Source organism: Somniosus microcephalus, unplaced genomic scaffold, assembly GCF_052327205.1.
Source record: "Somniosus microcephalus isolate GS21.2 unplaced genomic scaffold, FLI_Smic_1.0 unresolved_chr4, whole genome shotgun sequence".
Taxonomy (NCBI): Eukaryota; Metazoa; Chordata; class Chondrichthyes; order Squaliformes; family Somniosidae; genus Somniosus; species Somniosus microcephalus.
Genome location: NW_028225182.1, coordinates 52,719,029 through 52,735,765, shown reverse-complemented (window position 1 = coordinate 52,735,765; position 16,737 = coordinate 52,719,029). Strand labels below are relative to the sequence as shown.

At 50.3% G+C, this 16,737-nt stretch overlaps 1 protein-coding gene across 1 annotated transcript in view; it reads right to left on the bottom strand.

Annotated features, from left to right (window-relative positions):
- LOC147091097 (polyamine-transporting ATPase 13A3-like) overlaps nt 1-5,083 on the bottom strand; it is a 73,206-nt gene extending 68,123 nt beyond the window's left edge. Inside the window, exons 1-3 of the mRNA XM_085977164.1 lie at nt 4,727-5,083; nt 2,208-2,381; nt 460-606 (exon numbers count right to left, since the gene is read on the bottom strand). Coding sequence (XP_085833290.1) covers nt 460-606; nt 2,208-2,381; nt 4,727-5,056 — 651 coding nt within the window. The 5' untranslated portion in view covers nt 5,057-5,083. The remainder of the gene's footprint in view (nt 1-459; nt 607-2,207; nt 2,382-4,726) is intronic.
- Nucleotides 5,084-16,737: the final 11,654 nt, after the last annotated feature.

Below are 16,737 nucleotides of genomic sequence, written 5' to 3'. Positions count from 1 at the left end.
CCCCCAACTGGAGTCAGCAACTTTAGGAGAGGTGGAGAGAAAACTGGGAGTGGGGGGGACGAACAAAAACGTTTCCTAAAAGACCACTAACGTAAGAAAACTACTGGGCACTCGGTCTGAGTATTAAACAAGGCTTTAATCAACTGTTTTACAACATGGAGATCTAATTGTGTCCTTCACTAGTTCCTGTTAAAGAATGTCCTGAGCAAGCTGGGCCTGTGCCCGAGTATTTATACTCTCCCTGGACAGCGCCACCAGCAGGCCGCCAGTATTATTACAGAAGTCATTTTCACATGAATGGCAAAATTCATGTCAACCACACTGAGCTCGTAATTTAGTCACAGTAGATAGTGGCCTGGCACAGCAATGGATCCAAACAGAAAGGCGAGCACAGGCGGCAAACTGCTCCGCCCGCCCACCCCCCGGACGCTCGACTGGGCAGCAAAGGAGGGAGGTTACCTGAATCCCAGTAAAGGAGATGTTTTTTCGCAGCAGTGAGAACTCATCCACGTCCTCGAGGGTCTCCTTGTCCCTGCGGTCGGTCTGCGGGCTGTATTTCAGGTACATGAACTTCACCTTCTGCCGGTGCCATTCTTGAAACTCGTCCTGTTCGCGGAGAGAGAAGATGAAGACAACAAGATACATTAAATAGAATTTACAAGCGCAGAAACAGGCCATTCGACCCACCTGGTCCGTGCCGGTGTTTCTGCTCCACACGAGCCTCCTCCCACCCCTCTTCATCTCACCCCATCACCAAATCCTTCTATTCCTCTCTCCCTCGTGTGTTTATCCAGCCTCCCCTTAAATCCATCTATACTATTCGCCTCAACCACTCCCTGTGGGAGCGAGTTCCACATTCTCACCGCCCTCTGGGTAAAGAAGTTTCTTCTGAATTCCCAATTGGATTTATTAGTGACTGTCTTATATTGATGGCCCCTAGTTTTGGACTCCCTTTCTGACGAAAGGTCATCGACCCGAGACGTAAACTCTGTTGATATATATTGATGACTTGGACTTGGGTGTACAGGGCGCGATTTCAACATTTGCAGATGACACAAAACCTGGAAGTATAGTGAACAGTGAGGAGGAGAGTGATCGACTTCAAGAGGACATAGACAGGCTGGTGGAATGGGCGGACACGTGGCAGAAAAGTGCGAAGTGATACATTTTGGTAGGAAAAACGAGGAGAGGCAACATAAACTAAAGGGTACAATCCTAAAGGGGGTGCATGAACAGAGAGACCTGGGGGTATATGTGCACAAATCGCTGAAGGTGGCAGGGCAGGTTGAGAAAGTGGTTAAAAAAGCATACGGGATCCTGGGCTTCATAAATAGAGGCAGAGAGTACAAGAGCAAGGAAGTTATGATGAACCTTTATAAAACACTGGTTCGGCCTCAACTGGATTATTGTGTCCAATTCTGGGCACTGCACTTTAGGAAGGATGTGAAGGCCTTAGAGAAGGTGCAGAAAAGATTTACGAGAATGGTCCCAGGGATGAGGGACTTCAGTTACGTGGATAGACTGGAGAAGCTGGGGTTGTTCTCCTTAGAACAGAGAAGATTGAGAGGAGATTTGATAGATGTGTTCAAAATCACGAGGGGTCTGGACAGAGTAGATAGAGGGAAACTGTTCCCATTGGCGGAAGGGTCGAGAACCAGAGGACACAGATTTAAAGTGATTGGCAGAAGAACCAAAGGCGACAAAAGCCTCCACAGCCCTCTGGGGTAGAGAATTCCAAAGGTTCACCACCCTCTGAGTGAAGAAATTCCTCCTCATCTCAGTCCTAAATGGCCGACCCCTTATCCTGAGACTGTGACCCCTGGTTCTAGACTCCCCAGCCCGGGGAAACATCCTCCCTGCATCTACCCTGTCAAGCCCTTTACGTGTAGAAGTGTTTCCTAATTTCACTCCTGAAAGGTCTGGCTCTAATTTCTAGGCTCTGCCCCCTAGTCCTAGACTCCCCAACCAGCGGAAATAGTTTCTCTGTCTCTTCCCTATCAGTTCCCCTTCACAGCTTGAAAACTTCCATCAGATCACCCCTTAACCTTCTAAATTCCAGGCAATACCAACCCTTGTTCCCAGCTACCACTGCACTGGGCGAGATCAGCAAACGCGGTGCCGACCGGCGACCGAGGCTCAGTGCCACACCGGGACCTGCCTTTCGCTACCGAGCCAAGGCGGGAGCCACAGCCCTCAGCGACTCTTACCGTAGTTTTCATCAGCACGTACTCTGCGTCCTGGAGGTGGCAGGGGTAGCAGAAACACTTCATGTGCCACTCGGGCCTCCAGTAGAAAGCCATGATGAACAAGCCACAGGACAGGATGGTGACAAGAGTGGAGAGCACGGCCCTCCACCAACTCCAGCAGTATCCATAAATCACCTGCAAACAGGAGGCAAACAAAAGGGAGCTTCACCGGAAGCAAGGACTTAGCAAATGAGGCCGCAACAAGACAAGGAAAGGTTAGACAAAGAGGTTCCTCTACACTGTCCCATCAAACACTCCCAGGGCAGGTACAGCACAGGTTAGATACAGAGTAAAGCTCCCTCTACACTGTCCCATCAAACACTCCCAGGGCAGGTACAGCACGGGTTAGATACAGAGTAAAGCTCCCTCTACACTGACCCATCAAACACTCCCAGGGCAGGTACAGCACGGGTTAGATACAGAGTAAAGCTCCCTCTACACTGCCCCACCAAACACTCCCAGGGCAGGTACAGCACGGGTTAGATACAGAGTAAAGCTCCCTCTACACTGTCCCATCAAACACTCCCAGGGCAGGTACAGCACGGGTTAGATACAGAGCAAAGCTCCCTCTACACTGCCCCATCAAACACTCCCAGGGCAGGTACAGCACGGGTTAGATACAGAGTAAAGCTCCCTCTACACTGTCCCATCAAACACTCCCGGGGCAGGTACAGCATGGGTTAGATACAGAGTAAAGCTCCCTCTACACTGTCCCATCAAACACTCCCGGGGCAGGTACAGCACGGGTTAGATACAGAGTAAAGCTCCCTCTACATTGTCCATTCAAACACTCCCGGGCAGGTACAGCACGGGTTAGATACAGAGTAAAGCTCCCTCTATACTGTCCCATCAAACACTACCAGGGCAGGTACAGCACGGGTTAGATACAGAGTAAAGCTCCCTCTACACTGTCCCATCAAACACTCCCAGAGCAGGTACAGCACGGGTTAGATACAGAGTAAAGCTCCCTCTACACTGTCCCATCAAACACTACCAGGGCAGGTACAGCATGGGTTAGATACACAGTAAAGCTCCCTATACACTGTCCCATCAAACACTCCCAGAGCAGGTACAGCATGGGTTAGATACACAGTAAAGCTCCCTCTACACTGTCCCATCAAACACTCCCAGGGCAGGTACAGCACGGGTTAGATAGAGTAAAGCTCCCTCTACACTGTCCCATCAAACACTCCCAGGGCAGGTACAGCATGGGTTAGATACAGAGTAAAGCTCCCTCTACACGGTCCCATCAAACACTCCCAGGGCAGGTACAGCACAGGTTAGATACAGAGTAAAGCTCCCTCTACACTGTCCCATCAAACACTCCCAGGGCAGGTACAGCATGGGTTAGATACACAGTAAAGCTCCCTCTACACTGTCCCATCAAACACTCCCAGGGCAGGTACAGCACGGGTTAGATACAGAGTAAATCTCCCTCTACACTGTCCCATCAAACACTCCCAGGGCAGGTACAGCACGGGTTAGATACAGAGTAAAGCTCCCTCTACACGGTCCCATCAAACACTCCCAGGGCAGGTACAGCACAGGTTAGATACAGAGTAAAGCTCCCTGTACACTGTCCCATCAAACACTCCCAGGGCAGCTACAGCACGGGGTTAGATACAGAGTAAAGCTCCCTCTACACTGTCCCATCAAACACTCCCAGGGCAGGTACAGCACGGGTTAGATACACAGTAAAGCTCCCTCTACACTGTCCCATCAAACACTCCCAGGGCAGCCACACCATGATATTTGAATCTAGGCAGAAGCCACTTCATGTTAAGACACTTGCAGCCTGCAGAGAGAACTGACTTTCAGCCAATCAGTCTGGACTGGAGTTCAGCTCAAGTTAGGATGTGAAAGGTCAGTACGCTGGCTAACCAAACCACTCGGTCCTCTATCAGATCGGAGCCCTCTACCTGGGCTGGATGGAAATCCATGGGGGTCAATTGTAACTGAACCCGCCCCTCAGGAAACTGACGAGATCAGGTGCAACGCTAGGTTTAAACACCCCCCCCACCACCACCACCTCATGATTATACCCTCTGTTGAACTCAATGGAGGGTAATTTTATTTTAAAATGTATTAATTTACGGGATGTGGGCGTCGCTGGCAAGGCCGGCATTTATTGCCCGTCCCTAATCGCCCTCGAGAAGGTGGTGGTGAGCCACTTTCTTGAACCGCTGCAGTCTGTGTGGTGAAGGTGCTCCCACAGCGCTGTTAGGGAGGGAGTTCCAGGATTTTGACCCAGCGACGATGAAGGAGCGGCCGATATATTTCCAAGTCAGGATGGTGTGTGACTTGGAGAGGAACTTGGATGTGGCGGTGTTCACCACGCGCCTGCTGCCCTTGACCTTCTCGGCGGTAGAGGCCGCGGGTAACAGTGGGTTTTCCCGCCCTGCGGTTTCGGCTAAGATTATCCTCCCCCCCCCCCCCCCGCCCTCCCCCAGGAGTCAGAGAAGATCCGGCGGCTGGTTTACCATTTCATTGCCTTCGCCCACGTTCACCACCCGGTAATGAACGGGCGCCTGAGGCTTCGCGTCTCCCGCTCCGGCAAGCCGTCGCCTCTCGGGCTGGTCGTGGATTGCGAGCAGTTCCGTTATGCTGTGCTGGTCCGTCTCGCTGGGCTGCGCGGCCTCGTCCTTGGGTCTCTGAGCGTGGGGCGGCCCTTTGGTTTCTTCGGCAGCTGCAGCCCGGGCTGCGGGGTCCTGCTCCTCTTGGGCACTGCCGACCCCGGTGCTGTCGCGGCCGCTGGCAGGGTTTGGCTGATCGGTTCCTTGCCGAGGATCGGTCCTCTCGTTCTCCGGCATGCTTTTGGCCTCACCTCACTCCTGTCATCGGCGTTTCCTCATTATCTTCAAAGAGATGGGGAAAAAAAAGAAAACCCACACCAAAAACAATGAGATGCAAACAGAGTCGTCCTGATCGCAACGGGCTGGGCTGGTTGGAACCGGCGTCGCTCGTACCCCAGGTTCCATCCGTGCTCTGTTCTGGGTTGGCAGCTCTCAGCTGGGACACCAGCAGTCGCACTTGAGCTTGGCACAGCATCCCAGGGTTAGGGAGGGAGAAAACCCGTGCAGGGGTCCCCACTCCTGATCATTACGTAGGATTAACAGCACAGGAACAGGCCTTTCAGCCCAACTGGTCCTGGTCCACATGAGCCTCCTCCCACCCCTACATCATCTCACCCTATCGGCATAACAGCAACAACTTGCATTTATGTAGCGCCTTTAACAGGAACGCTATCAAACAAAATTTGACACCGAGCCACATGAGGAGATATTAGGGCAGGTGATCAAAAGCTTGGTCAAAGAGGTCGGTTTTAAGGAGTGTCTTAAAGGAGGAGAGAGAGAGGCGGAGAGGTTTAGGGAGGGAATTCCAGAGCTCAGGGCCCAGGCAGCTGAAGGCACGGCCGCCAATGGTGGAGCGATGGAAATCGGGGGATGGACAAGAGGCCAGCATTGGAGGAGCGCTGAGATCTCGGAGGGTGGTAGTGGGTTACACAGGGCGAGGCCATGGAGGGATTTCATGGTGGAATAACCCTCTATTCCTTTCTCCCTCTTGTGTTTATCCAGCTTCCCCTTAAATGCATCCGTGCTATTCGCCTCAACCGCCCTCTGTGGTATTATCCATTAGCAACTTGCATTTATATAGCGCCTTTAATGTAGTAAAACGTCCCAAGGCGCATCACAGGAGCGATTATCGGACAAATTTTGACAGCCCTGCTGGAAAGCGTATGTGCGGACATCCAATGCGGACAGGATTGGACTCGATTGTCAACCCTCCCCCCACTCTTGGTTCAATAGCCTGTGATGCTCACACCCTTTGGGCTCACATTCACAAAGTGTCATACTTGGGCCAGGTACCAGTTGGCATTCGGTGGGACGGAACCCAGCAAGTGTCAGCACCTTCAAGAGAGGAGCAAAGAAAGACTTGCATTTGTATACCCTCTTTCACAACCTCAGGATGTCCCAACCCGCTTTACAGCCAATGAAGTGTGGTCACTGTTGTAATGTAGGAAACGCGGCAGCCAATTTGCGCACAGCAAGATCCCACAATCAGCACTGTGATAATGACCACATAATCTGTTTTTTAGTGAGGTTGGTTGAGGGATAAATATTGGCCTCAGGTCACCGGGGAGAACTCCCCTGCTCTTACTTCGAATTAGTGGCCATGGCATCTTTTACATCCACCTACGAGGGCAGACGGGGCCTCGGTTTAACGTCTCGTCCGAAAAGCGGCCCCTCCCACAGTGCAGCGCTCCCTCAGTACTGCCCCTCCGACAGTGCAGCGCTCCCTCAGTACTGCCCCTCCGACAGTGCGGCGCTCCCTCAGTACTGCCCCTCCGACAGTGCGGCGCTCCCTCAGTACTGCCCCTCCGACAGTGCGGCGCTCCCTCAGTACTGCCCCTCCGACAGTGCGGCGCTCCCTCAGTACTGCCCCTCCGACAGTGCGGCGCTCCCTCAGTACTGCCCCTCCGACAGTGCGGCGCTCCCTCAGTACTGCCCCACCGACAGTGCGGCGCTCCCTCAGTACTGCCCCTCCGACAGTGCGGCGCTCCCTCAGTACTGCCCCTCCGACAGTGCGGCGCTCCCTCAGTACTGCCCCTCCGACAGTGCGGCGCTCCCTCAGTACTGCCCCTCCGACAGTGCGGCGCTCCCTCAGTACTGCCCCTCCGACAGTGCGGCGCTCCCTCAGTACTGCCCCTCCGACAGTGCGGCGCTCCCTCAGTACTGCCCCTCCGACAGTGCGGCGCTCCCTCAGTACTGCCCCTCTGACAGTGCGGCTCTCCCTCAGTACTGCCCCTCTGACAGTGCTGCTCTCCCTCAGTACTGCCCCTCTGACAGTGCAGCTCTCCCTCAGTACTGTATGACATGAATCAGTCATTCATGAAAGAAAGACTTATGAAATAATACTGAGTGGCCTGTGGGTGGCGCTGTCCAGGGAGAGTATAAATACTCGGACATGGGCCCAGCTTGCGCAGGACATTCTTAACAGGAACTAGTGAAGGACACAGCTAGACCTCCATGTTGTAAAACAGTTGATTAAAGCTTTGTTTAACGCTTAGACCAAGTGCCTAGTAGTTTTGTTACGTCACTGCACTGGGAGTGTCAGCCCTGGATTATGTTCTCAAGTCTCTGGAGTGGGACCTGAACCCACAACCTTCAACATCACTAAAACAGGTGATCTGGTCATTATCACATTGTTGTTTGTGGGAGCTTGCTGTGTGCACATTGGCTGCCGCGTTTCCCACATTACAACAGCGACTGCACTTCAAAAAGTACTTCATTGGCTGCAAAGCGCTTTGGGACGTCCGGTGCTATATAAATGCAAGTCTTTCTTTCTTTCTTCCGACTCCGAGGCGAGAGTGTTTCCCACCGAGCTACGTCTGCCAACCTTCAGTTGTCAGAAAGGAGGGGGGGAACTCAAATAAAAAAGGGGACGTTGAATGCAGGCAGCAAGTGCAGAGCCGTACCACTCGATGTACCTGCAGCCGCTGGCTCCGATGAAATACTGACGCTGTGGAGCGGTCCTCCAGTGGGCCCATGGACTTGTTCTTCTACGACACAAAGCTGGGTGGGCGTGTGTGCTGTGAGGAGGATGCCGATAAACTCCAGTATGATTTGGACAGGTTGGGTGATTGGGCAGAAGCATGGCAGATGCAGTATAATGTGGATAAATGTGAGGTTATCCACTTTGGTGGCAAAAACAGGAAGGCAGATTATTATCTGAAGGGGAAGTGCAACGAGACCTGGGTGTCCTTGTGCACCAGTCGCTGAAGGTAAGCATGCAGGTGCAGCAGGCGGTTAAGAAGGCAAATGGTATGTTGGCCTTCGTAGCGAGAGGATTCAAGTACAGGAACAAGGATGTCTTGCTGCAGTTCACCAGGTTATAGTCCACCCCAGTCCAACTCCGGCATCCCCACACCATTGCTGCAGTTCTACAGGGCCTTGGTGAGACCACACCTTGAATATTGTGTGCAGTTTTGGTCGCCTTATCTGAGGATGTTCTTGCCATGGAGGAGGTGCAGCGAAGATTCACCAGACTGATAACTGGGATGGCAGGAATGGTGTATGAGGAGAGATTGGGTCGATTGGGCTTATACTCGCTGGAGTTTAGAAGAATGAGAGGGGATCTCATTGAAACTTATAAAATTCTAACAGGACTAGACAGACTAGATGCAGGAAGGATGTTCCCGATGGTCGGGGAGTCCAGAACCAGGGGTCACAGTCTAAAGATAAGGGGTAAGTCATTTAGGACAGAGATGAGGAGGAATTTCTTCACCCAGAGAGTGGTGAACCTGTGGAATTCTCTACCACAGAAGGCAGTAGAGGCCAATTCATTAAATATATTCAAGAAGGAGTTGGATATATTTCTTAAGGCTAAAGGGATCAAGGGATATGGGGAGAAGGCAGGGACAGGGTACTGAGTTTGGATGATCAGCCATGATCTCATTGAATGGCGGAGCAGGCTCGAGGGGCCGAATGGCCGACTCCTGCTCCTATCTTCTATGTTTCTATGTTTCTCTTCGGCTGCAGGTCCACACTTCAACCAAACTACCGTCACATCTTCGGTGGTGCTTCAGAAGGCTGGCGACGCTCGATCACAAAAAATACCGGGTGGACGCTGAGGGCACACGGCAAGTTCCACAATGAGCACAGGATTGATCAGAGAGCAGCGGGAGACACCAATCGCAAAGGCACGTCATAAGTGACGGTCATAATCACAAAGGAACAATTGTAATAATCACAAGACAACAGTGTAAGTGAGAGTGATAATGATAAAGGAGAGCGGGAGGAATGTTGGAGGAACACCAGAAGTGAGATTACAGGTCACAGAAGGACCTTAACGCCAGTAACAATCAGAGGAAGATTGTGATTGTAATGAACAGTGAGAGAGTGACAATCACAAAGTAAGCAAAACTGCCCTGGTTAACAGGCAAAGGATAAAGGTTATTATTACTACAATATAGAGAGAAACCAATCACAGTATAACATCAGAAGACTTCACGACTGTCTGATTAACACTTTCCTTACAACCAGAGGATACCAGGTGTCTGTAGAACTCCTCACCCGGCAACCCGGCAGTCCCTTCAGGGGAGGAGAGAGGGAAATTGAGTGAACAGGTACATTAAAACCCGAAATATTTTTGCCAGGGTTTTGCCAGCACTGGGAACTAAATGACACATGATGATTAGGGAGTGGGAAACCGAGACTGACATCAAATGTAGCACAGGAACAGCAGGTGGATGGAGTATAAAAGTAGGGAAGTCTTACTACAACTGTACAGGGCAACCGTTGGTGAGACCGCACCTGGAGTACTGCGTACAGTTTTGGTCTCCTTATTTAAGAAGGGATATACTTGCACTGGAGGCAGTTCAGAGAAGGTTCACTGGGTTAATTCCGGAGATGAAGGGGTTGCCTTATGAGGAAAGGTTGAGCGGGTTGGGCCTATACTCATTGGAGTTTAGAAGAATGAGAGGCGATCTTATTGAAACGTATAAGATTCTGAGGGGGCTTGACAGGGTAGATGCTGAGAGGGTGTTTCCCCTCGTGGGGGAATCTAGAACACGGGGGCATAGTTTCAGAATAAGGGGTCGCTCATTTAAATCGGAGATGATGAGGAATTTCTTCTCTCAGAGGGTCGTGAATCTGTGGAATTCTCTTCCCCAGAGAGCTGTGGAGGCGGAGTCAGTGAATAAATTAAACATAGAAACATAGAAGATAGGAGCAGGAGTTGGCCATTCGGCCCTTCGAGCCTGCTCCGCCATTCAATGAGATCATGGCTGATCATCCAAATTCAGTACCCTGTCCCTGCCTTATTCAAGGTGGCGATAGACAGATTTTTGAACGATAAGGGAGTCGAGGGTTATGGGGAGCGGGCAGGGAAGTGGAGTTGAGGCCAAGATCAGATCAGCCATGATCTTATTGAATGGCAGAGCAGGCTCGAGAGGCCAAATGGCCGACTCCTGCTCCTAGTTCTTATGTTCTTAAGTTCGCAAGAGAGACTGAAACAGATGGGGGGGGGGAAGTGGGGGGTGACGCTGAGTTGACACTGGAATGGCTCCTCCATTACTGAAGAACCAGTTTCAATCAGCGCCTGCAGTGTCGATACCATCTCTAACTGCAACAGAAACCGAACAGGAAAGGGGAAGGCAATATTTATTTTTGAAACAAAAGAGGGATCTGAAAACCCTTCTGCCAGTTCCACAGACCAGAGAAGCAGTTTTGTAATCGCCAGCCTCCAAGGGCTTGTGGGGAAAGCAGCTTTACTGTCGTCCTTCCTGAAGGCGTTAACCCCTTGCTGGACTACGGTCCCACGGGTACTGGCACCTCGCAATGGCCATTCTTCACTTGGGAGCCGCGGGAATGACCGTCAATGGGCTGTTCAACCATGAAAGACTTGCATTTCTCCAGTGCCTTTCACGACCTCAGGCCGTCCCAAAGCGCTTTCCAGCCAATGAAGTTACTTTTTGAGGTGTGGCCACTGTTGTAAGGCAGGAAATGCGGCAGCCAATTTGCGCACAGCAAGCTCCCACAAACAGCAATGTGATAATGACCAGATAATCTGTTTTAGTGATGTTGGTTGAGGGATAAATATTGGCCCCAGGACACCGGGGAGAACACCCCCTGCTCTTCTTCCAAATAGTGCTATGGGATCTTTTACATGCACCTGAGGCAGCAGACGGGGCCTTGGGTTAACGTCTCATCTGTAAGCCGGCACCTCCGACAGTGCTGCTCTGCCTCAGTACTGCCCCTCCGACAGTGCAGCGCTCCCTGCCCCTCCAACAGTGCAGCGCTCTCTCAGTACTGCCCCTCCGACAGTGCGGCGCTCCCTCAGTACCGCCCCTCCGACAGTGCGGCGCTCCCTCAGTACCGCCCCTCCGACAGTGCGGCGCTCCCTCAGTACCGCCCCTCCGACAGTGCGGCGCTCCCTCAGTACCGCCCCTCCGACAGTGCGGCGCTCCCTCAGTACTGCCCCTCCGACGTGCGGCGCTCCCTCAGTACCGCCCCTCCGACAGTGCGGCGCTCCCTCAGTACCGCCCCTCCGACAGTGCGGCGCTCCCTCAGTACCGCCCCTCCGACAGTGCGGCGCTCCCTCAGTACTGCCCCTCCGACGTGCGGCGCTCCCTCAGTACTGCCCCTCCGACAGTGCGGCGCTCCCTTAGTACTGCCCCTCCGACAGTGCGGCCCTCCCTCAGTACTGCCCCTCCAACAGCGCGGCGCTCCCTCAGTACTGCACTGAGTGTGTCAACCTGGATTTTGTGCCTAAGTCTCTGGGGTGGGACTTGAACCCACAACCTTCTGACTTCAGAGACGAGAGTGCGACTTACTGAGCCAAGGCTGACATCGATGGTGACATGAGGATGGTGAGGTCTCAACCCAATCCTGTTCTTATCCGAGAATCCCAAGTGCACAGTTCCCAGGATGGGAGGGCTGATGGGATAGTGATCAGAAGCAGGAACCCCTGGCTGATTGCCCACCCCCACCGCACTCCCCCTCCAGCTCTATGGTGCTGTAAGCTCTACTGCAAACCCAGCAAAGACCAGGGACCAAATCTGGTCTATATGGCTCAATACCAACACTGGGTGGTGCACTGAAGCATGAACCACAAAAAGTTAGCATGCAGGTACAGCAAGTAATTAGGAAGGCAAATGGAATGTTGGCCTTTATTGCAAAGGGGATGGCGTATAAAAGTAGGGAAGTCTTGCTACAACTGTACAGGGCGCTGGTGAGACCACACCTGGAATACTGCATACAGTTTTGGTCTCATTTAAAGGAAGGATATACAGTACTTGCATTGGAGGCAGTTCAGCGAAGGGTTCACAAGGTTGATTCCTGAGATGAAAGGGTTGCCTTATGAGGAAAGGTTGAGCAGGTTGGGCCTATACTCATTGGAGTTTAGAAGAATGAGAGGTAATCATATTGAAACATATAAGATTCTGAGGGGGCACGACAGGGTAGATGCTGAGAGGATGTTTCCCCTCGTGGGGGAATCTAGAACTCGGGGGCATAGTTTCAGGATAAGGGGTCGCCCATTTAAGACAGAGATGAGGAGGAATTTCTTCTCTCAGAGGGTCGTGAATCTTTGGAATTCTCTTCCCCAGAGAGCTGTGGAGGCGGAGAGACAGATATTTGAGCTACAGGGGAGTCCAGGGGTATGGGGAGTGGGCGGGAAAGTGGAGTTGAGACCAAGATTGGATCAGCCATGATCTTATTGAATGACGGAGCAGGCTCGAGGGGCCGAATGGCCTACTCCTGCTCCTATTTGTTATATTTCTTATATTATGTCCTTGCCCCCACTGAGCCCTAGGAAGAGCTGCTGACAACTTTAAAACAAACTCCACGTCCAATACTTCAAAGTGAAACCACTTTAGCAGAAATGTCTAACAAGTAATGTTGCGATGCGCCGTGACCAGGAGCCAGCGCCGCAGAACTAGCCTCACTTCCTCGCGTTTTTAGGGTGCGGGAGGGAAGTCTGAATAGTATTGAAGGGTGTGAGAACAGAATGGGGAAAATAAGAGACTGAATGATGAGTTGGGGCGGGGGGGGGGGCGGGGGAGGGGGGTGGGTAGGGGTTTAAGAGAACAAAGCTACCCTGGAGACAGATATTCATCCTATACCCAATACCTTCCATCACACGCTGACAGCTGGGTGACTGGCTGCTTCCCACAGGCTTTGACGATTGTGTAAGGGGTCCTTTATTGGCTGAGAGATGGGGAGGGGAGCCTTGCATTCAAAGTCAGTGAAGTCACAATATCCCATTGTTGATGGCAGTGGAATCGGAACCGTTGGCGACAGGTTAGGTCACGACCCCCCAGCAACAACCAAGGTCGCAGTGAGTTCTACAAAGTTCATCCGCACCTGAAGTGGCGCAGGCTGCATCCACGAACCATACCATCTCCACGCACGCCCGCCCGCACACAGAGAGAGGCCACGATAACACTGCCTCAGAAGATAGGAGCAGGAGTCGGCCATTCGGCCCCTCGAGCCCGCTCCGCCATTCAATGAGATCATGGCTGATCATCCAAATTCAGTACCCTGTCCCTGCCTTCTCCCCATATCCCTTGATCCCTTTAGCCTTAAGAAATATATCCAACTCCTTCTTGAATATATTTAATGAATTGGCCTCTACTGCCTTCTGTGGTAGAGAATTCCACAGGTTCACCACTCTCTGGGTGAAGAAATTCCTCATCTCTGTCCTAAATGGCTTATCCTTAGACTGTGACCCCTGGTTCTGGACTCCCTGGTCATCGGGAACATCCTTCCTGCATCTAGTCTGTCTAGTCCTGTTAGAATTTTATAAGTTTCAATGAGATCCCCTCTCATTCTTCTAAACTCCAGCGAGTATAAGCCCAATCGACCCAATCTCTCTTCGTACGTCATTCCTGCCATCCCAGGTATCAGTCTGGTGAATCTTCGCTGCACTCCCTCCATGGCAAGAACATCCTTCCTCAGATAAGGCGACCAAAACTGCACACAATACTCAAGATGTGGTCTCACCAAGGCCCTGTACAACTGCAGCAAGACATCCTTGCTCCTGTACTCGAATCCTCTCGCTACGAAGGCCACCATACCATTTGCCTTCTTAACCGCCTGCTGCACCTGCATGCTTACCTTCATCGACTTAGTCCTGTAGGATTCCGTTACATACACACAAGGTGAGCCACGTCAAGGAGGTGGGGTGGCTATGTTAATAAAGGAAGTAATCACTATAATACAGAGAAATGATATTGGGTCAAAGGAGCAGGATAGTGAAACAGTTTGGGTGGCGATAAGGAATAATAAGGGGAAAAAAACACCAGTGGGTGTAGTCTATAGGCCTCCGAACAGTTGCAACTCTGTTGGACGGAGTGTTAATCAGGAAATAGTTGAGGCTTGTAATAAGGGAACAGCTATAATTATGGGGGATTTCAATTATCATATTAACTAGACAAATCAAATTGGGCAGAGCAGCCTTCAGGATGAGTTCATTGAGTATATTAGGGATGGGTTTCTTGAGCAGTATGTAACTGAACCGACCAGGGGGCAAGCAACCTTAGATTTGGTCCTGTGTAATGAGACAGGATTAATTAAAAATGTCCTAGTAAAGGATCCCCTTGGAATGAGTGACCATAACATGGTTGAATTCTATATTCAATTAGAGGGTGAGAAAGTTGGATCTCAAACAAGCGTGCTGAGCTTGAATAAAGGAGACTATGAAGGTATGAGAGCGGAGTTGATTAGAGTGGACTGGGAAAATAGATTAAAGGGTAAGATGATACATGATCAGTGGTGTACATTTAAGGAGTTATTTTACAACTTCCAAAAAAAATATATTCCACTGAGGAAAAAAGGGTGTAAAAGAAAAGATAGCCATCCGTGGCTAAGTAAAGTAATTAAGAATAGTATCCGACTAAAAACAAGGGCATATAAGGTAGCCAAATCTAGTGGGAGGATGGAAGATTGGGAAGTCTTTAAAAGACAGCAAAAAATAACTGAAAGATTGATTAAGAAAGGGAAGATAGATTATGAAAGTAAATTAGCAAAAAATATAAAAACAGACAGCAAAAGTTTCTATAGTTATATAAAAAGAAAAAGGGTGGCTAAAGTAAATGTTGGTCCCTTAGAGGACGAGACCGGGAAATTAATGGTGGGAAACATGGAGATGGCAAAAACGCTGAACAATTATTTTGTATCAGTCTTTACAGTAGAGGACACTAAGAATATCCCAACACTGGACAAACAGGGGGCTCTAGCGGGGGAGGAACTAAATACGATTAAAATCACTAAGGAAGTGGTACTTGGTAAAATAATGGGACTCAAGGCGGATAAATCCCCTGGACCTGATGGCTTGTATTCTAGGGTCTTGAGGGAAGTGGCAGTAGGGATTGTGGATGCATTGGTAATAATTTTCCAAAACTCCCTAGACTCAGCAAAGGTCCCGACAGATTGGAAAACTGCTAATGTAACACCCTTATTTAAAAAGGGTAGTAGGCAGAAGGCTGGAAACTATAGACCTGTTAGCCTAACATCTGTGGTTGGTAAAATGTTAGAGTCCATTATTAAGGAGACAGTAATGGGACATTTGGATAAACATAATTTAATAGGACAAACTCAGCATGGTTTCATGAAGGGGAAGTCATGTTTGACAAATTTGCTTGAGTTTTTTGAGGAAGTAACATACAGGGTGGATAAAGGGGAACCAGTGGACGTAGTGTATTTAGACTTCCAAAAGGCATTTGACAAGGTGCCACACAAAAGATTATTGCTCAAGATAAAAAATCACGGGATTGGGGGTAATATTCTGGCGTGGGTGGAGGATTGGCTCTCTAACAGAAAGCAGAGTGTTGGGATAAATGGTTCGTTCTCAGATTGGCAACCAGTAACTAGTGGTGTTCCGCAGGGGTCAGTGCTGGGTCCCCAACTCTTTACAATCTATATTAACGATTTGGAGGAGGGGACCGAGTGTAACATATCAAAGTTTGCAGATGATACAAAGATGGGACGGAAAGTAGTGAGTGAGGAGGACATAAAAAACCTGCAAAGGGACATAGACAGGCTAAGTAAGTGGGCAGAGATTTGGCAGATGGAATAGAATACTGGAAAGTGTGAGGTTATGCACTTTGGCAGGAAAAATCATAGAGCAAGTTATTATCTTAATGGCAAGAAACTGGAAAGTACTGCAGTACAAAGGGATCTGGGGGTCCTGGTGCACGAAACTCAAAAAGTTAGTATGCAGGTGCAGCAAGTGATCAAGAAGGCCAATGGAATGTTGGCTTTTATTGCTAGGGGGATGGAATATAAAAACAGGGAGGTATTGCTGCAGTTGTACAAGGTATTGGTGAGACCGCACCTGGAATACTGCATACAGTTTTGGTGTCCATACTTAAGAAAAGACATACTTGCTCTCGAGTCAGTACAAAGAAGGTTCACTCGGTTAATCCCGGGGATGAGGGGGTGGTCATACGAGGAGAGGTTGAGTAGATTGGGACTCTACTCATTGGAGTTCAGAAGAATGAGAGGCGATCTTATTGAAACATATAAGATTGTGAAGGGGCTTGATCGGGTGGATGCGGTGAGGATGTTCCCAATGAAGGGTGAAACTAGAACTAGGGGGCATAATCTTAAAATAAGGGGCTGCTCTTTCAAAACTGAGATGAGGAGAAACTTCTTCACTCAGAGTGTGGTAGGTTTGTGGAATTTGCTGCCCCAGAAAGCTGTGGAAGCTACATCATTAAATAAATTTAAAACAGAAATAGACAGTTTCCTAGAGGTAAAGGGAATTAAGGGTTACGGGGAGCGGGCAGGAAATTGGACATGAGTCTAGGTTCGGAATGGTCATGGCCCTGTGGGTAGTGGAGTGGGCCCAGGGGCCGTGTAGCCTGGTTCTGCTCCTACTGTGTTCTAATTCTGTGTTAGATTTCAGGAGATGGTTTTATTCCTGTTCCTGGCTGGGGTGGAGATCGCCTTTACAGAAGGTAAGTACTGTAGAAAATATAGGGACAGAG